Raw genomic sequence first — 20,939 nt, forward strand, 5'->3', positions numbered from 1 at the left:
CACATCCATGTGGCTGAAGTGTGGTGCATCCCAACTCTATGAAGACAGGAGCTCCAGTGCTCGGGACCCTTCCAGACCTCACCCTCTGTATTTCTCCAACTGAATGTTCATCTGTATCCTTTATTAATATAATAAACCAGTAAATGTGTTTCTCTGAGTTCTGCCGGGAGCCATCCTAGTAAATTAATCAAACCCAAGGAATGGGTCCTAGGAACCCAGATTTACAACCAGTTGATCAGAAGCATAGGTGACAATCTACTATCTGTGATTGGTGTCTGAACTGAGGGACAGTCTTGTGGGACCTTGCACTTAACCTGGAAAAGCTGACTCTACTCGAGGCAAGCAGTGTCAGAATTTAATTGAAGTATAGGATGCCCAGTTGTTCACTGGAAAATTGGTTGTTAGTGGGGAGAAATCCCTACACATTCTGGTCACAGAAGTATGATGAGTGTTCACTGTTCATTGTTTAAGAGAAGAAAACATGTATTTTTTTTTCTGATACAACAAGCAATATATATTTCTGTAAAATTTGGTAAAAAAAAAAAATCACCTCTGCATGTAGATGAGGACCATCTATCTAAAACCTATAAAAGGTAAAAAAGTTCATGTGATAGAATGATCTAATAATTCTTGAATATTTAGAAACTTCTGCTGTAAACATGTTTTACTCAAAAACATGGTTTTTTTTTCTTTTTCATAGGCACAGAAGAGGAAAGACATTCATGAGAGATTAGAAGGTCCCATTCCTTCTCCTTGACAAGCTGGAAAAACCACAGAATAGGAAATAACTCATGGGATTAGAGATCTAACTTTAATTTTTACCTCTCTTCAGACAAGATTTTTTTTTTTTTCTTTGTGAGACAGAGTTTTGCTCTTGCTGCCCAGGTTGGAGTGCAATGGTGCAATCTCGGCTCACTGCAACCTCTGCCTCCCAGGTTCAAGCGATTCTCCTGCCTCAGCCTCCCAAGTAGCTGGGATTACAGGTGCCCGCCACCACGCCTAGCTAATTTTTTGTATTTTTAGTAGAGACGGGGTTTCACCATGTTGGCCAGGCTGGTCTCGAACTCCTGACCTCAGGTGATCCACCCGCCTCAGCCTCCCAAGGTGCTGGGATTACAGGCATGAACCACCACGCCCAGCCGTCAGACAAGTTTTTAAATAAGGTCTCACAAGTGTTCACGGTAAAAATAAAGATTTTCAGGACACAAGTATCTACTAAACTCTAACCTTCTTTTGAGTGCTGCTCTATTGGATCTCCTTCCTTCTGCACTCTTCAAGTTACCCTCCTCTCTCTTCCCCTAATGTGACTACAATGGGGGAAGGAAGAATATTCAGAGGAATATTCCAATTAGAAGCATGAGTTGAAATCGGCATGATGCAAGGTGTTTGGTGGCATAAGACACACTACATAGGCTGTCTCTACACTGGGTGCAAAGAGTCTTCACTGCTCAGATACGGTCAAGTTCAGTTCACCAGGGTAGGAAGCAGTACATGAGTTTGGGCCAAAGCCTACTGGAGCCATAAATGTTCAGTAGCCTTCCTTGATTGCGGGTTCCAAACTAAAGTCCATACATCCATTCTCAGAGTATGAGAGTTCTTGTATTAAAAAAAAAGAAAAAGTTAAATATTGTGTCTTCATTCCAATAATTTTTTTTCTTTACTAAGGTAAACTTTACTACAGTGAAATAAAATGTTTAATTTGATGAGTTTTTATAAATGTGTCGTATTAGTCTATTTTCATTGCATAAAGGAATACCTGAGACCGGATAATTTTTAAAGAAAAGAGGTTTATTTGGCTCATGGTTCTGCAGGCTGTACAGGAAGCATGGTGCCAGCATCTGCTTCTGGTGAGGCCTCAGGAAGCTTCCACTCATGGTGGAAGGTAAAGGGAAAAACAGGCATGCCACAAGATGAGAGAGGGAGCAGGGAGGAGGGAGATGCCACACCCTTTTAAACAACCAGATCTCATGTGAACTCAGAGCAATAACTCATTCATTACCATGGGGAGGACACCAAGCCACTCATGAGGAATCTGCCCGCATGACCCAAGTACCTCCCACACAGCCCCACCTCCAACAATGGGAATTACATTTCAACATGAGATTTGGAGGAGACAAACATCCAAACCATATCATGTGTGTACCTATGAAAATAATGCCCAAGTCAAGATATTAAAAATTTTGACTATCCCCCAAAATGTATCTTATGTCCCTTTGCAGTGAATCGCCCCCATAGAGGTAACCACTGTTCTGATTTATATAGCCATAGCAATTATAATCTTTAATAAATGAACACATATATTCTGAGTCATCTGGATGACCATCTCATAACTGATCATTGTGCCTATTTTATCTTTACAGTCAAGTTGATATGAAGTAGTAATATTTCAAATATTTGTAAGCCAATTAAAAAAAAGAGAACAAAAACATAAACCATATATTTGAGTCCTGGTATCAGGGGCAAGTTGACCTCAAAAGAACTCATGCCGTAATGGCCAGAACCACATTTGCATTGCAAGTAGCAATTTATTTGCAGCAACATATCATTATCATTGTTTGTGGAATTCTTAAATCAGTTTTGGATTTTACAGTTGCATAAGAGTTATGAGCATAAAACATTCAGGTCAAGTTTTATGTTTTTACATATTTAAGTAACATTAAATAAAAATAATTTAAGTCAGCATTGACAGGCCACAATAATTTCCTTTTAAAAGGAGTCAGTACATTAATCAAGTTTGAAAAACATTGCTCTAGCCTACATATTTATCCTATAAGGATCTAGGCTACCTCCCTTCAAAGATAAAAGGATTCAGGGTTTGAGGTCATCACTAAATGTTTGCAGCCAGACTAGCATCACTCACTTCTTCCACCCATCTTCCCAGTTTTCTGAAGCCTAATTCAACCCAATATAGCCAAGAACATCTGTGACCATTCCAGTCCACACAATTTGTCTTCTAAATTTGTGCAAAAGATAGTATAGATCTGTGTTTCTCTGAGAATTCCTGGCTTCCTCTCAATACCTAAGTTCTATAGCATGCACAAAACTGATGATTCATAAGTAATTTTTGAATGAATGCAAAGTAGTCCTTAGAAATAAGAAGTTCCAATGAAACAAGTAACATATACTAAATTTGAGTGGTTACTTTCTGAAATTAGACCAGAATAGTATCTACATATAGGACAGAGCCAGAGTTCATAAAATGCCTAGAATCATACACTAAATTTTGTTTATAAATATGTGCATTGTTCTCAAAAGAGGCAGTATCACATTCTTCAGATTTCAAATGGACTCCAGTCCCAAAAGGTGATAAGAAATAAAAAAGATATGCAAAGGTCAATTCACCGTCACACTTCTCTACACATTTGGGGCCACAGTTCTTCAGGAACATAGCCAACAAAGAAGTTGAAATATTGAGATAATTGGAGAATGAAAAAAAAAAGAATCTACATTTAAAACCATAACTTAAACGTTAAATTGCACCATTTATATATCTAAATACAGGCTCTCTTCAAAAATAAGAATATTCCACTTTTTCTACCTCATCTGGACATTGGAAATTATACAAATTATGACTACCTCAAAAAGTAAGGCTTATTTAATTTTAAGATAGAACACCATAAAACAGTCAAAAAATAAGTGAAAATACTATAACAAAGCAAAATAGTTGATGTTGCAATTTTTAAAAGGAAAATTTCCATTACTTGCTCTACTAAAGTAACAGTAGATAATTCTTGCAAGTAATTTGAAAATGTTTTACCTTTTCTCAATAGGAATGAACTAATAGAAATTGGCTTAAAAGGATATATGTGTTCATATGTCCGTTAAATTTTAAAATATGAATTAGACCATCAGTTTTACATACAAGCTTATTATTCTACATTTTCTATAAATCACTACAGGTATATGCTAATTGAATTATAAATTAAGGTCTGTTATATACATTTTCAGTAACCTGTTGTCATGACACATACCAGTACTTTGTCATATTTGCTGAAGAATCCATTTCTGTGTTTCTAAAGCAAAAATAATACTCATCAATTATAAAACACTAACACAAATACATTTCAATCTCAGAGTAAAATATAGTCATAGGACTCATTAAGGATCATTAATCATCATGATTCCTTCAATGTCATGTTGAAAAGCATTAACTAGAGGGGGTACAAAATATTAGGAACTAAAGATGCTTAACTATGATGAAAGGACAGAAGCAAAGTGATTCCTTATTCATTCAAAAGCATGGGGTAAGGAGAATGAAGAGAGGTTGGTTAATAGTTTCAAATATACGGTTAGAAGGATAAGTGCTAGTGTTCTTTAGCACAGTAGAGTAACTACAGTTAACAATAATTTATTGTATATTTCAAAACAGCTAAAAGAGAAGACTTGAAATGTTCCCAATACAAAGAAATGATAAATGCTTGTGTTGATGGATACCCTAAACAGCCAGACTTGATCACCACATATTCTATGTATGTATCAAAATACCACATGTATCACATATGTACAATTATTATGTACCAATTTTAAAACTTTTTTTAAGAATCTGAGGGTTAAGTGATTTTGTTATCAGCTCTGCTCATACCTGAGGACAGGTTCCCAGAGCAGAGGGTGGCCAAGACCAGGTGCCCTTGAGTGGAATGGTACAGTTACAGTTCAGAGAAAGTACAACAGCAATGTTCCTAAATAACCTAGATCAAAGAAACAGCAACATTCTAACCATCTTCTTCTTTCAAAGAACTGAATGACCACAATTTAGTGAGACACACTGACTGTGAGGCAGTCAACTGGAGAAGGAATTAAGACAAGAAAAAGAACTATATGTATTTATAGTTATACGGTAGTAAGAACATATTACATTTTTCTAGATTTAAATCAGTACATGCTACTGCCCAGAGATATTAGTCTTACAATATATTATGTCATTTAAAAGTTTAACATATGTCAAAAGAAAATCTTTGGTTTAGAGGCTGCAGAGATATAACTTTTTTAAAAAACTGATTTTAAGTATGTCATTTAGTTTTCCTACTCTAATAAGCAGTTTACAAGGTTGCAACCTTACCATTCCAGTTTTCAAAGAAATAAGTATATTTGAAACATCTGAATTCCTTAGATGTGCAAATGGTTATGGAAGATTTAAAATTATTTATGAACGATAAAAGCACTGGCTTTTTCACTGAAGCATTAAGTTTGATCTCCAGAGACTCTCAAATTCCAAAGCTGTTTCTCACAACCTCACCTCGAGACTGAATCCCAAACTAATCCTTTCTCAACTACCCAAAAAAAAAAAAAAAAAAAAAGAAAAGAAAAGAAAAAGAAAGAAAAACAACCACCACACTACTAGCTTTTCCTTACATGATACTCCTTTCAAATGCTAGATCCTGCTAGGCTTCTACTGGTCCTTTGTCACAGAAGTCCAAATTCCATCCCAGCTGCCCAAATCCGCTCAGACTGCCCTACTTACTAACAGTACTTTGCCACACTAAGCTAGGGAAGAAATGGAAATGAGGCCATTATCTGTAAGCTGGTGATTTTACCCTCACAGATGGAGAACAAATGATATAAAACACAGACTGAGAACAAGGCACGGTAACTTAGAATAATTTTCTTACATTCCAGGTACACAAAGGCAATGATAAAAGCTCTAAGAGTTAGCTTGAATATTTCAAAACCATAACAGAAATTGAATTTTAAAATTTATTAAGGTTGCAGAATCCAACAAGAAAATACATTGATAGGGCTTTGGTGAGAATTAAATTGTCAGCTTAGTAAAATAGGTTATCGTATGCTGACTGTTGTATTGGCTTTAACATAGGAAAAAGGAGAAAAACAAATGATTACTTAAGAAACAATTTAGTGGGCAAGGTTTCAAAACACTGGGTCAGGGGAATAAAAATAAGAGAGTTTGGCATAGCTTTTAAGAACCGCAAAAGCCAAAAGTCTAGATAAGATTATATGTACATAAGCAAAATACAAGGCTTACCTTAGTATATAAACACAATATGACTTTATTTTCCTTGGAATTAAGAAAATATTTAATTTATAAAATGCTTCAAAAATTATTTACTAGATTATATCAAATATTATTCCTAAATAAAATCTACAAAGGCTATTACAGATAATGTTAACAGACCACTAGCAAACTTTTATTTTATTCTGCTTTAGTCAACATTTATATGTTATAGTACTCATTTATAGATTATTGAATATTAAGACAAAAATAAGCAGATGACTAAGACCTCACAGTTTCAGAAACAAAATATTTGGAGGCAAATTAATGCAGTTCTGTAACTTTTTTCTTTAATGTTCAGAGGCTCAGAAGAAAATAAAGAAATACACCAACCATAGGCTTAACCCAATGCTTAGACTTGGATTTGGAAGTTAAGTTACCTGGGAATAGTCTCAGATTGGGTTTTAAAGGGTTGAATGGCTGATCACAGAAAACAGGTTGAACTGAAAAGCAAGGGTGGAGATCACATAGCAAAGGCATTTGAGGAACAAGAAAGATGCTTGGTAAAGAGAGTGCTCAGGGTGGAGACAGCACTGTGTCCTCAGCCTGGTGAATAGTTAAAACATGGGTCTCTGGATTATACAACCCGGGAGGGCAATGATCTGAACAAGGGCCACAAACTGCATATGAATGCCAAATACCAAAATTGCTGCATGGACAGGGCAGGCAAAGAGCTTAGTCTGAGAAATACTCTGGTAATGTATAATTGGGGCCTGAGTAGAAGGGAGATACTGTTATAGTAAGTAGTTAAGCGGACATAAGCAGGGCAGGAGAGGGCCCCCCTCCCACCAGGAATGTCAGGCAACCATCAGGTGATGGTCAGGCGGTTGTTAAACAGTTTCTCTAAAATAAAAATTGGTTGCAAGCTGACCCCAAGGAAAGGCAATCTCCCAATAGATAGAAAACACCTGAAGCTGGTGATTAGCAGCTTTCCATTAAGATTTCAGGAGTTGAGTGAGTAGGCTCAAGCATGCACACTAGGAGGCAAAATGGCAGTTTAACCAGTATATGACCTTCTTCTGGGAATGCTTGACTGGTAAGGAAAAAATGCCTCAAACGAGCATGTGCGCAGTTTGGTAAACACACTGCACATGTGCCCCTCTCAAGTGCTGGCAGGCCACCGTGCATGCGGATAGCCTGCCCCAAGAAAGAATCAGGGGAGAAGAAATGCAAACCTCGGAACCATGCCAATGTATAAAAACTCCATGTCAAGGGTTGGACAGCGCACTTGAATCTCTCAAGTCATCCACTTGGCCCTCTTCCAAGTGTACTTTACTTCCTTTCGTTCCTGCTCTAAAACTTTTAAATAAGCTTTCACTCTTGCTCTAAAATTACCCTGGGGCCCAGCGTGGTGGCTCATGCATGTAATCCCAGCACTTTGGGAGGCTGAGGTGGGTGGATCACTTGAGGTCAGGAGTTCAAGACCAGCCTGGTGAACATGGTGAAACCTCTCTCTACTAAAAATACAAAAATTAGCCAGGCGTGGTGGTGGGCACCTGCAGTCCCGGCTACTCAGGAGGTGGAGGCACAAGAATCGCTTAAACCCAGGAGGCAGAGGCTGCAGTGAGCCTAGAGCATGCCACTGCATTACAGCCTGGGAGACATAGCAAGGCTCTGTCTCGGGAAAAAAAAAAAAAGAAAGAAAGGATAAAAGGAAAAAAAATAGATTTTAAAAAATATAAAACTTGCCTTGGTCTCCCTGCTTTAAGCCCCTCAGTTGAATTACTTCCTCTAAGGAGACAAGAATTGAGCTGCTGCAGACCCATACAGATTCACTGCTGCTCGCACCACAGTAATGGGTATACCTTGAGGCCAGGGACAATGCAGTGAGGGCCAGCATGGCCCAGTGGCTCTGAGTTACAGAGGGAGGGGCAGTGGGGACTGCAGAGGCCTCCTTTCAAAACCAGTTACCTCCATGAAGATGTCACTGAATATCTAGTCCATGCTCTCCTGGTTTTCTTCCTACTTCTCTAGCCTTGCCTAACCTCAGTCTCCTGGGAATGGTTCTAAATAGGTGTTCCCAACAGGCCTTCTCCATTCACTCTACCTCCTCTTCCTCACACAGGTCAATTACTATGTACAGGTAAATGTTTCCCAAATCCGTGTCTCTGGCTTAAATTTTGTTTTTAAACGCCAAACCACCGGGTGACTCCATTTAGATGTCTTGATGGCGCCTCAAACTCAGCATGACCAAAATTGAATTTATCTTCCCCGTTGATAAGACAGCAGGGTGCAGTGGTTAAGAACCTGGGTCTTGGACCAGTCTGCCTGGTTTGAATTCTGGCTCTACCAGTTTCTGGCTATGTGGGGAGGTTGTTAATCTCTGCATGCCTCAGTTTCTTTAACTATAAAATAGGAAAAATGAGTAGTAACTATCTCATAAGGCCACTGTGAACAGTTAACAATATAGTATCTGTAAATCACTTAGAACAGTGCCTGGTACACATGAAGTGCTTTATCTAGGAAGTAAATAATAATATTTTTCCTCTTCACTTGGCACTGTCTAACTCAGGGGAAAGTTAACCAAGTGAAAACCTGAACATTATGTTCAACTTCTCCCTCTCCTCTACTTTCCAAGTCCAAGTCCTGCCAGTTCTACTTCCTAAGTATTTCTTGAAGATATTTGCATCTCCCCATTTCTACTATTCTATTGAAGTTTGGTCTCTCATCATCTTGTTTCCAAATCTTGACCTCCTCCCACCTACTTTTCAGACAATAATCAGAGTACAAATCTTATCATGTGGCAAAGTCCTTAAATTCCTTCAGTGGTTTCCCACTGCCCTCAGGTCCGAGTCCAAAACCATTAACATGACTAGCAAGGCATTTCCTGAGGTGCCCTTGTGAATTTTTCCATCTCAATTCTCACCACCTCCCACATGGGCACAGGTTGAACTTCCAGTTTTTGGAAAACATCATGATCTCTTGCATCTCCTAGATTTTGCAAACATCATTTTCTCTGGAACACTCTTCTCCCTCCTCTTTACCTGGCTAAATCCGAATCATCCTTCATTCTCAATGTACAGTTCCAAGCAGCCTTCCCTTCCTATCCAGCCCCACCAGTCTCAGGTGCCCCCACTATGCCTTCCAGTAGTATCCTATGTGGCTGCATTCATTGCTTACACCACCATAGTATAGGTATCTCCAGTAAACCATAAATTCCACAAAGACAGAGACAAGAACTGTCTTGTACACTAGTATGTCTCCAGTGCAGGGCAGACTGGCTCCGACTTGGACATGGAAGTAAGTTACCATGGGATTGAGTATACATATATTAAGACCTTGATAATGAAGATGGTTAAAAGACAGAGAAAGGACAGGGATCTAGAAAATGCCCCTAAAAGATAACTACCGGCTGGACACAGTGGCTCACGCCTGTAATCCCAGAGACTTTGGACACCAGGGCAGGAGAATCACCTGAGGCCAGGAGTTCAAGACCAGCCTGGACAATATAGCAAGACTCCATCTCTACAAAAAATGAAAAATTAGCTGGGCATGATGGTACCTGTGGTCTTAGCTACTTAGGAGGCTGAGGCGAGAGGACTGCTTGAGCCCAGAAGTTCAAGACTACAGCAAACTATGATCATGCCTCTGCAATCCAGCCTGGGTGACACAGCAAGACTCTGCCTCTAAAAAAAAACAAAATAATTATTAGCACTCCCACGTTCTAAATGAGAAAACGGAGGCTTAGACAGCTTAAATAACTTGTCCAAGGTCAAAGTCACACAACCAGATTCTAGAAGCCACATTACTAACACCAATCCATGCTGTTTTCCAGTGGAAGGCACGTGCAACACCAAATCGGACATCCTGGGCTCTAATCCTGATTCTGCCACTTGATACCTGTTGATTTAAAACAAGAAACAACTTCTCCGAGCCTCATTTTTTTTTTTTTTTTTTTTACATCAGTGTGGTGTTATGATATATATTGGATTTTGGCCCAGTTCCTGGCTCCGGACTCCCATTGCCCTTGTTACAGTCTTTTGTTATAATATTGGGTGTGTTAGGCCTCAGGCACAGGCCTCTTACCTTCTCCTGCCCTCCTTTCCACTGCCCCAAGGAAGGACTCCACTCTTCTCTGCCTTTCTGACTGAGGGTCTTAAGACCCTTCCTGGTTAGGGTCCTACCCCATACCCTGAGGGAAGGAATGTTGATGTCCTGAAGCTTCCATGAAACCTCAACAGAACTGTATTGAGAGAGTTTCCAGAGAGCTGAACACCTGGAGGTTCCTGGAGGGTGGTGTGCCAGGGGAGGGCATGGAAGCTGTGTGTCCCATACCTGGCCCTATGCATGTTTCCATCTGTATCTTTTGTAATGTCCTTTATAATAAACCAGTAAACACAGGTAAATGTTTCCCTGAGCTCTGTGAGCTGCTCTAGCAAATTAATTGAACCCAAAGAAGGGTTCATGGGAATCCCAACTTGAAGCCAGTTGCTCAGAAGTTCCAGAGGCTCTGACTTTCAACTGCGGGGGAAGGAAGGGGTGGTCTTGTGGGACTAAGCCCTCAACCTATGGGACCTGACACCATCTCCAGGTAGACAGTGTCAGAACTGAATTGAAGGACACCAGCTGGTGTCCAGGCTTGGTATATGAGGAAAAACCCCCACATCTTTGGTCACAGAAGTCTTCCGTGTCGATGACTGCTGTGGGGGTCTGAGAGCAGAGAAAACTCACGGTTTGACAAAGTTTCTCCCTACATATCAGTTAAATTGTTATCACAACATCTGTTTAGTAAGATTATTAACATAAAATAAGTGACAACTGATAATTTCTGGCCTTTAGAAATTATTCAATAAGTGCTGAAACTATCCCACAATATCTGGTACAGTTATCAACTTTGAGCAAGCATGGGGCTTTTTGGAAGAAACAGAATAGTAAAATAAGTCAAATCCATACTACCAAACTTCATAATTAATGGGGGACTGACTGCAGCCATATCACCCTCTAACACAGGATGTAGTACTTTGTCCTTATCCCCAAAAGGGAAGCTGAACTAGAAACATGATTATGAATTTCACTTAGAAGATATTTCACAAGTGGGGTTTCCTTTTAGAAACAAAGTTTGCCTTCTTCCATATCCATTCTAAAAGTCAATTTGCTCGAAATTTATAGACAGCAAAATCCACCTGATTGCTCTCCTTTTACATTTTTCTAAACTCCCTTACACTCCTTTCTTCAGTTTCCTTTCTTCAGAAAACAAGCAGCAGCCTTGTTTCCCAAATTAACATTGAGCTTCAGAGAATTTAAGTTGCCGAGCCAGAACTACACCCAGGTCTTCAATTCCCATGTCAATGTTCCTGTCCATACATGACAACCACATATAAACATTTCTTTTAATTAAGAAAGGTAGGCATGCAGGAAGAACAGAAGGATGGAAGGACAGACAGATGAACAGATGGACAGACAGAAGGAAGGAAGAAAGGTAGGTTTACTTCAGATAATCTTACTCTTTAAAACTCATGGAAATACCATCATTCTCTAAGAATACTTTTAAGCTATGTGCCCTTAATTTTTGTTTATGTGTTTGTTTAGTCAATGTGAACCAAAAGAATTATATATCAAATGATTACATGGGGTCAAAATAGGTGGGTGATCATGGATGAAGCAAGAAAAGTATTAACATTAAATAAAGAAAACATGAATAATAATTATCTTGGAAGTGAGGGAGAAGCAGTTTGACATCTATGTTAATCCTTGGTAGTGATTAGGGGCGCGCAGGCAGGGGGTGGGGTCTGTCGCGTGGAGCTGCCGGACAACCACCATTAGGACAGTCTGGCGCGTCGCGCCCACCTGGTGCTCAGGCCTCCACCACCGCCCATGCCTCCCTGGTGCCAGCGAACAGGTATCAGCACACCTCCCCAGCGGCTGAGAGAGACGCTGAGTGAAGGGGAAGGAAGGATGGTTAGTCAGTCTTATAGTTGGATCACCTACGAAGAGAAGTCCTAAGGCAAGAAGTAGAAAGCGTTTCAATTTGGGACATTTATTTGCAGCTGGAAATGGGGAATGGACTATCAGACCAGACTTCTATCCTGTCCAGCCTGCCTTCATTTCAATCCTTCCACATTGTTATGCTGGGTTTGGACTGTGCTGGAAAGACTACTGTCTTATACAGGCTGCAGTTCAATGAATTTGTAAATACCGTACCTACCAAAGCATTTAACACTGAGAAAATTAAGGTAAACTTGAGAAATTCTAAAACAGTCACTTTTCACTTCAAGGATGTAGGTGGTCAGGAGAAATTAATGCCACTATGGAAGTCATATACCAGATGCACAGATGGCATTTTATTTCTTGTGGACTCTGTTGATATCGAAAGGATGGAAGAAGCCAAAACTGAACTTCACAAAATAACTAGGTTATCAGAAAATCAAGGAGTCCCTGTACTTACAGTTGCTAATAAACAAGACTTGGAGAACTCATTATCTCTTTCAGGAATTGAGAAATTGTTAGCAACAGGTGAACTGAGCTCATCAACTCCTTGGCATTTGCAGCCTACCTGCGCAATCATAGGAGATGGCCTAAAGGAAGGACTTGAGAAACTGCATGATATGATCATTAAAGAAAAGATGAATATCAATACCTATTATATCTGTGTGGAGGAGGTTTTCTCTGGTCTGATTTTGACAAATGGAAAAGTGTCTACAGCCTGGTTTGCCTGTCTGCCCTCCTGGATGCTATTAAAGCTTTGTTTTGTTCAACGATCAGATGCCTAACTCTGTTGATTTGTGGAGGATGAGTAAATGCATGCTTCTTAAAGTGGTATCTTCTCCCTATCCCACACATCTTTTGGTACTACCATTTGGGGAAGCCAAGCAAGGATAGTAAATTGACCAGAACACAGTTGTAGAAATTTGACCTGAAGTTAGTGAAATAAAACTCTAAAGAGTGAAAAAAAAAAAATGTGGACATGGTTCTTAATGCCCCTCCCTCAGTTATTAGAAAATGCTCATTAAAGTTCTGGACTAAGAATGTGTTTAAATCATTTAGATTTACAAAGCCGTAAAGTACAGTCAAATTATTAGCCTTTGCTGAAGATTTACAACATGTTTATTATATAGAAATAACCCGCGCTCATGAAGAGAAGGCTGTCAAATCTTCAGCTAATCTAAAAAACATTGGCAATACACTTAAGAATGGATAATATTTGTAATTGAAAATGGGAATGGAAAACAAGGACCTAGAATGAAGACCTTGGGAATTAAGAGCAGGACTAGACAAGCTATGAAGGAGACTGAGGATTCATTTCCATAAGATGATAGTTGGAACTGTGAGTGCTAGCAAGATCTGCAAAGAAGAAAATGAAAAGAACAGAGGACTTTTAATGAAAATGTCAAACTCACCAATTAAGTGCATCTGCTCCAAACACAAAAGAATGGGAAGTAATATATAAACATATAAATAGAATAACAAAAAATACAGAACAAAATAATAGAGCAACCCGAGCTATAAATAGAAAAACTGTTCTTAGTAAAACTTTTCTCACAGATCAGTTCTCTCCAAAATTGATCTATAAACTCAATTCCAATTAAAATAAAAATCGAATTTTTACGCAAATTGACAAACTGATATCAATTTTTTCAGAAGAACAAGAATAGGTAAGATAATTTTAAATAAGTGTGTATGGAGGTGCACTATTAGACATCAAGAGTGTTTACAAACCTTAGTATTTAAGACAATAGGTAAAATACAAAGAGCCTTACAGGAAAGAAAATGAGTGAAGAATATAATTAGGCATTTTATAAAAGAAGAAATTGAAATAACATTAAATATATTAAAAGTTGTTCAATCTCATTTTAAATTAGGAAAATGTAGCAAATTAAAGCCACAGTGAGATTCATTTCACAACCAAAAATTGACAAAAATTTAGAAACTTATTTCAAGTGGTAAAAGAATATGAAGAAATGTCATCCCTTACCTATGCTTGTGGCATTTGGAGTGGGATGAAGCTATAAAATTCATTAGTACTAATATTTTGCAGAACAATCTGGCAATATCTTGTATAGTTAATGATGTTCATATATTTTACATAACAAATACTTGTATAGTACTTTCTATGTGCCAGGCACTATTAAAAGTTTTTTATAAATATTAACTCATTTAATCCTCCTAACAAGTGTAGGTATTATTATATTTTTACTTTTTATTTTGGTGTAATCTTAGACCTCATGTACACAATATTAAATCAATCATTATCCTTTGTTCATGACACAGTCTCTTCATAGGTCCATTTTTGAACCACGTGAACTCATTACTTTGTTAATTATGTTACAGATGTAACAAGCACGCATAAACTTAGTATTCGATAGGAATGCTAGGATCTTCACAATAACCTACCTCTACCCATATACAATCATGCACCCTGCAAAATAGAGTAAAGTGTAACAATGTTTCAGTGAATGATTGACCACAAATATGATCATGGTCCCACAAGGTTATAAATATGCTATTTTTACTGTATCATTTCTATGTTTAGATACACAAATACATCCATTGTGTTATATTTGCCTATAGCATTCAGTACAGTAACATGCTGTACAGCTTATAGCCTAGGAGCTATAGGCTACAGCCTGGGCGTGTAGTTAACTATATCATCTAGGTTTGTGTAAATTCACTCTATAATGTTTGCACAAGGATGAAATCTTCTAATGACACATTCTTCAGAACATATCCCTGTCATTAAGCAACACACAACTATATATATCGCAGTCCATCCCTCTCAATAGTTTATTAATATTTATACTGCAACCTAGGGAATGAAAATATTTGGAAGCCATATCTGATAAAGGATTAATCTCCAAAATATATAAGAAGCTCTTACAACTCAACAGCAAAAAGCAAATAAACACCTAGGAACCTGATTTTACAATGGGCTAAGGGCTTGAACAAGCATTTTTCCAAAGAAGACACACAGATGGTCAACAGGCATACAAAAAAAATGCTCGACATCACTAATCATTAGGGAAATTCAAATCAAAACCACAATGAGATACCGCCTCACATGCATTAGGCTGGTATAAACACACACACACACACACACACACACATGCACAACAAGCATTGGTGAGGAGGTGGAGAAACTGATGCCCTTGCACACTATTGGTCACGATATAAAATAGCACAACGGCTATGGAAAACAGTTAAGGAGGCTCCTCAAAAAATTAAAAATAGAACTACCATATGAACCAGTAATCACACTTCTGGGTATTTATCCAAAAGAATTGAAATCAGGATCTTGAAGAGATATTATCAGTTCTATGTTCACTGCAAACTATTCACAATAGCAAAGATGTGGTTATATAACCTAAATGTCCATTGACAGATAAATAAAGACAATGTGGTATATATATATAGAATGGAATACTATTCAGCCTTAAAAAAGGAAATTCTGCAATAGGCAACAACATGGATGGGCCTGGAGGATATTATGCTAAGTGAAATAACCCAGTGACCGAGACACAAACATTTCATGATTCCACTTACATGAGGCACCTAAAATAGTGAAGTTCATAGAATCAAAGAGTGAAATGGTGGCTCCTAGGGGTTGGGAGGAGAGGAAAATGAAGAATTACTAACTTTTTTTTTTTTGAGACCTTTCCTCACCCAGGCTTGAGTGCAGTGGCGTGGTCTCGGCTCACTGCAACCTCTGCCTGCCAGGTTCAAGTGATTCTCATGCCTCAGCCTCCCCAGTAGCTGAGATTACAGGCACATGCACACCTGGCTAATTTTTTGTATTTTAGTAGAGACAGGGTTTTGCCATGTTGGCCAGGCTGGTCTTGAACTCCTGGCCTCAAGTGATCCACCCGCCTCAGCCTCCCAAAGCGCTGGGATTACAGGCATGAGCCATCATGCCTGACCCAGAATTACTATTTAATTAGCATAAAATTTCAGTTACGTAAAATGAATAAGTTAGATCTGCCATACATTGTACTTATAATCAATACTCTATTGTACACTTAAAAATTGTTGAGGATAGATCTCATGCTAAGTGTTCTTACCACAAGGAAAAGTTTTAAAATTGATATAGCTAGATTTTATTTCTGTCAGCTGCTATATAATATTCCATTTTGTGAATATACCATAATATAAATGAGGAAAGCAAAGCAAGAGGGATTAAGTCACTTGCCCAAGGCAAGGCAGCTATTAAGATATAAAATCAGGCCGGGTGCGGTGGCACATGCCTGTAATCCCAGCACTTTAGGAGGCCGAGGCGGGCGGATCACGAGGTCAGGAGATCAAGACCATCCTGGCTAACATGGTGAAACCCCGTCTCTACTAAAAATACAAAAAATCAGCTGGACGTGGTGGCACGCACCTGTAGTCCCAGCTACTCAGGAAGCTGAGGCAGGAGAATCATTTGAAGCCAGGAGGCGGAGGTTGCAGTGAGCCAAGATGGTGCCACTGCACTCCAGCCTAGGCGACAGAGTGAGACTCCGTTTCAAAAAAAAGAAAAAAAAAAAGATAAAATCAGTATTTGAACCTAGAAAATACTTTCAGTATCCCTGTTTTAGCCACTATGTAATGCTGACTTTGTTTCTAATGTAATGGGATAGAAAGAAATAAAATGTTTGTCAACAGAGAATGGATGTCTACATAGAGGTATATTTGGCTAGGAACAGTGGGTCACACCTATAATCTTAGCACTTCGGGAGGCCAAGGCAGGAGGAGTGCTTGACCCCAGGAGTTTGAGAATAGCCCTGGAAACACAGTGAGACTGTAACTCTACAAAAAATAAAAAATTAGCCAGATGTGGTGCCACGTGCCTGTAGTCTCAGCTACTTGGGAGGTTGAGGTAGGAGGATCACTTGAGCCTGGAAGGTTGAGGCTGCAGTGAGCTGTGGCCATGCCACTGCAGTGCAGCCTGAGCAACAGAGTGGGACCCTGTCTCAAAAATAAATAAATAAAGGTGTATTTATCAAATGAAATCACTTACAGCAGTTAAAAATGAATGAACTGGCTGGGTGCAGTGGCTCAGGTCTGTAATATCAGAAGTTTGGGAGGCTGAGGCAGGTGGATCACTTGAGCTCAGGAGTTCGAGACCAGCCTGGCTAACATGGCAAAACCCCGACTCTACTAAAAATACAAAAATTAGCTGGGCGTGGTGTCGGGTGCCTGTAATCCCAGCTACTCAGGAGGCTGAGGCAGGAGAATCGCCTGAACCCAGAAGGTGGAAGTTGCAGTGAGCCAAGATCATGCCACCATTGCACTCAAGCCTGGGTGATGGAGCAAGACTCCATCTCAAAAAAAAAAAAAAAAAGAATGAACTAGAGCCATTCATTTTGTAATTTATATTTATATGGATTTTAGATTTATATAGATAAACCTCAAAATTATGTTGAGGGAATAAAGGGTACAAAATTGTATGCACAGTATAAACACAGTTATATGATGTTTGAAACATATTAAATACAAAACAATACTCCACATTCTTTATGGATGCAAACATGCCATTGTAGTATACAAACATGCTTGAGAATAGCAAATTTCAACTTGAAGGTAGTATCCTGGGCATGTAATGAGAAAGAAATCAGATTAGAAAGTAGTACAAACTAGGATAAATAGTATTTAAATAATTTATTTCTTAAGAAATATCTGAGGATCGTTCCAAGATGGCCGAATAGGAACAGCTCCGGTCTACAGCTCCCAGCAAGATCAAAGCAGAAAACGGGTGATTTCTGCATCATTTCCAACTGAGGCACCTGGTTCATCTCATTGGGACTGGTTGGACAGTGGGTGCAGCCCAAGGAGGGCGAGCTGAAGCAGAGAGGGGCATCACCTCACCCGGGAAGCACAAGGGGTCAGGGGATTTCCCTTTCCTTTTCCTAGCCAAGCCGTGACAAGACGGTTCCTGGAAAATCGGGACACTCCCACCCTAATACTGCACGCTTTTCCAATGGTCTTAGCAAATGGTATAAGGAAGTCCAAAGTAGTTCTTATTTTTACTATTACAGAAAATAGTATAATTTATTGAATTTTTTATGACAGGCAATGTTTTTTTCCCTAAGTTTTAGAAAACTTAAAACTTAATACTTTAATACTTTTATGAAACATAAATTTTTGAAAAAAAAGAAATGAGGATTTTGTTGTGCTTCTAACTAGCTGGTGCTTCAGCATTTTTAAAATATGCCTACTGGACAAATCTAGGGTTGCTGCCACCACCATCGTCTCCCAAATCTCTGGTAAAAATAACCAAAAAATAGTTAATACAACCTACCAACCATGTATGACCTACCACCTCCTTTGAGTGATTTAACCAAGAGCTACGCACTCAGAAGTCTTCAGAATCCAGGCAGGAAAATGTAAATGTGTGAAGCTTTGGGGCTACAGCATCGATAGGAGCTGTTACTGAGTGTTTCTGCCCCCACGAAAAGGCATTGTGAATTCTAATTTTATTTAAATATCATACTGGGCTATCACACAACCTGTAGGTAAAATCTGCCCATAGACCACTATTTTTTAACTCCTGGATTAAACCCATACAGATTTTCTTCACCATAAAGAACTCTATTAATAACTTCACTGAACAGGTCAATTGTGTGTGTGTGTTTAATTCTTTTTAGTGCTATAGAGTCAATTTATGGCATCTACCCACAGATCTGTTAGGTCAAAGTCAGCTCTCCTACACTCCATGGCAAGTCTCCCCATCTTTTACATTTCTTGACACATAGAGAAAATACTGGGTACTGTGCTCAGTAGCTGGGTGACAGGATCATTCATACCCCAAACCCCAGCATCATGCAGTATATCCAGGTAACAAACATGTACCCCCGAATCTAAATGAAATTTGAAAAAGAAAAGAAAAGAAAATACTACTTGAAATTGCACTCTGGGTGAGTAGAAAAGGCTGCTCAGTGCTGTAGGCAAATTGCCAACTCTGAGACTGAGAGGATCAATATCTCTGAAACTCATTCACGAGGGTTATTATGAGGATTAAATTAAAGAACCAATGTAAAGCATTTAGAATCGTACCAGGCACACAGAGAAGATCCACTAAATGTTTGCCACTTTTCACTTACTTAAACTAACGGCATGACAAAGGTAATTACTTAAAGGACATTTTGCCCTACAGAGGGGAGCCCCTGCTGCTCACAAAAGGTAAGGTGAGATGACCTTTTTCCCAGCCAAAATATATGTCTGGATCCTTGACCTTTTATTATAAAAGGTCAATTATACCTCTTGCATGACTAACAGATTACTTTTCTAACACAGCAATACCAAATACAGTATCTGCATTTTAATTCCTAACTCTGGCCTTTCATCTGCTCTCCTCTTTCCCTCAAGAGCTGAGCTGAGGTTTTTTAAATTTTTAAGAATGAATAATTTAAGGCTGTGGTTCTGAAATGTTTTCTGCCAAAGCACATGCATGCATATACACATGTACCTGTGCCACAAACTCATTTCCACCAGGAAAAGAGTTCATTCCTATCTCTTAAACCCAGTAGGAGGGGTTGTCAAGAATAGATAGCCTTAGCTGGTAAGGAATATGCCAAGTAGCCCTCTATTCCTCATCACTAGCTAAATTCAAGCCATCATCAAGTAGACTGACCAAAGCTATGTGAACCACATTATTTAAGATACAAATAGGTGTTATGGGACAGAATTAAAACCCAATGTGTGTCAAGGGATTTTGTTGTTTGAGTGACCAACCATGTATCATCTTGCATAAAACATTCTTGTGAAGACAATATCAAATCACTGGGCAGTGTTCCTACATAAGCAATACTGGCATATGTTTTACAGAGCACAGGAGCTCTGCCTCTGCTGACCCCCAGCTGCTGTACATCTTGTTGTTAGACAAGACCAATGTAGCCCAAGGTATTGGCCTTTCTGTCATAGGCTGCCTCAAATGAGGGTCTTCAAACTGGGGCTACTAGGTGTAACCTACAAGGTTCAGGATGACAAATCTGAGCATAGGTATTTCTGTATATCTATTTCTAGGTTCTCAATTTCCATTTCTAGTTTTTCCTAAAACTGATCTATTAAGAATGTATGGAAGTGTCACACATTCTTCTCCTCTTCTCATAATTCCTGTCTGCCCAATTTACCAACAAAAGTGCAAACCTCTTTTCTACTCTGAATTTTTCTAGGGTGCGTGGCCTCAGGGTATAACAACCACTGAGACACCAAATAAACGGACAATTCAAATTTTACTGCAGTCAACTTAATAACGTAAAATCAGAAAGAAATCAGACTCTAACATCTGATTAGTCAATCCTTTTGCAAGTCAGGTATTTCCAATTCTTTGCTTTGAACAAAGCAGAAGGAGAGCAAAATTCAGGTGTTAGCTGATAGCTGATTGTTAAAAGTGATTTTTGATAACAGATTGTTTTTGTCATATGATATGGAAGCAAGTCAAAGAATTGAATGACACTTACAAAAAACAAAAAAATTATTTTATTACCACTTATTAGGCGTGTGATGTAGGCTTCTTAAGATTATAATAGGGGTGATTTCTGCATTTCCATCTGAGGTACCGGGTTCATCTCATGAGGGAGTGCCAGACAGTGGGCGCAGGTCAGTGAGTGCAGCGCACCATGCGTGAGCGGAAGCAGGGCGAAGCATTGCCTCACTCGGGAAGTGCAAGGGATCAGGGAGTTCCCTTTCCTAGTCAAAGAAAGGGGTGACAGATGGCACCTGGAAAATCGGGTCACTCCCACCCGAATACTGCGCTGTTCCAACGGGCTTAAAAAATGGCGCACCAGGAGATTATATCCCGCACATGGCTCGCAGGGTCCTACGCCCACGGAGTCTCGCTGATTGCTAGCAGTCTGAGATCAAACTGCAAGGCGGCAGCGAGGCTGGGGGAGGGGTGCCCGCCATTGCCCAGGCTTGCTTAGGTAAACAAAGCAGCCGGGAAGCTCGAACTGGGTAGAGCCCAACACAGCTCAAGGAGGCCTGCCTGCTTCTGTAGGCTTCACCTCTGGGGGCAGGGAACAGA

The 20,939-nt window shown here is 39.3% G+C and overlaps 2 protein-coding genes across 6 annotated transcripts in view; one reads left to right on the forward strand and one right to left on the reverse strand.

The window, feature by feature from the left end:
• ANK3 (ankyrin 3) overlaps positions 1–20,939 on the reverse strand; it is a 714,446-nt gene that overhangs the window by 653,385 nt on the left and 40,122 nt on the right. The gene's annotated exons all lie outside the window — the stretch shown is intronic.
• LOC450480 (ADP-ribosylation factor-like protein 4A) lies at positions 12,001–12,717 on the forward strand. The gene has a single exon (XM_016918372.4). The coding sequence runs from the start codon at positions 12,001–12,003 to the stop codon at positions 12,715–12,717; it is 717 nt and encodes a 238-aa protein (XP_016773861.1).

The sequence above is a fragment of the Pan troglodytes genome, chromosome 8, assembly GCF_028858775.2.
Source record: "Pan troglodytes isolate AG18354 chromosome 8, NHGRI_mPanTro3-v2.0_pri, whole genome shotgun sequence".
In the NCBI taxonomy this organism is placed as follows: domain Eukaryota; kingdom Metazoa; phylum Chordata; class Mammalia; order Primates; family Hominidae; genus Pan; species Pan troglodytes.

Coding starts and splice junctions, on each gene's coding strand:
- LOC450480 (XM_016918372.4), top strand. CDS start 12,001: ATGGGGAATGGACTATCAGACCAGACTTCTATCCTGTCCAGCCTGCCT.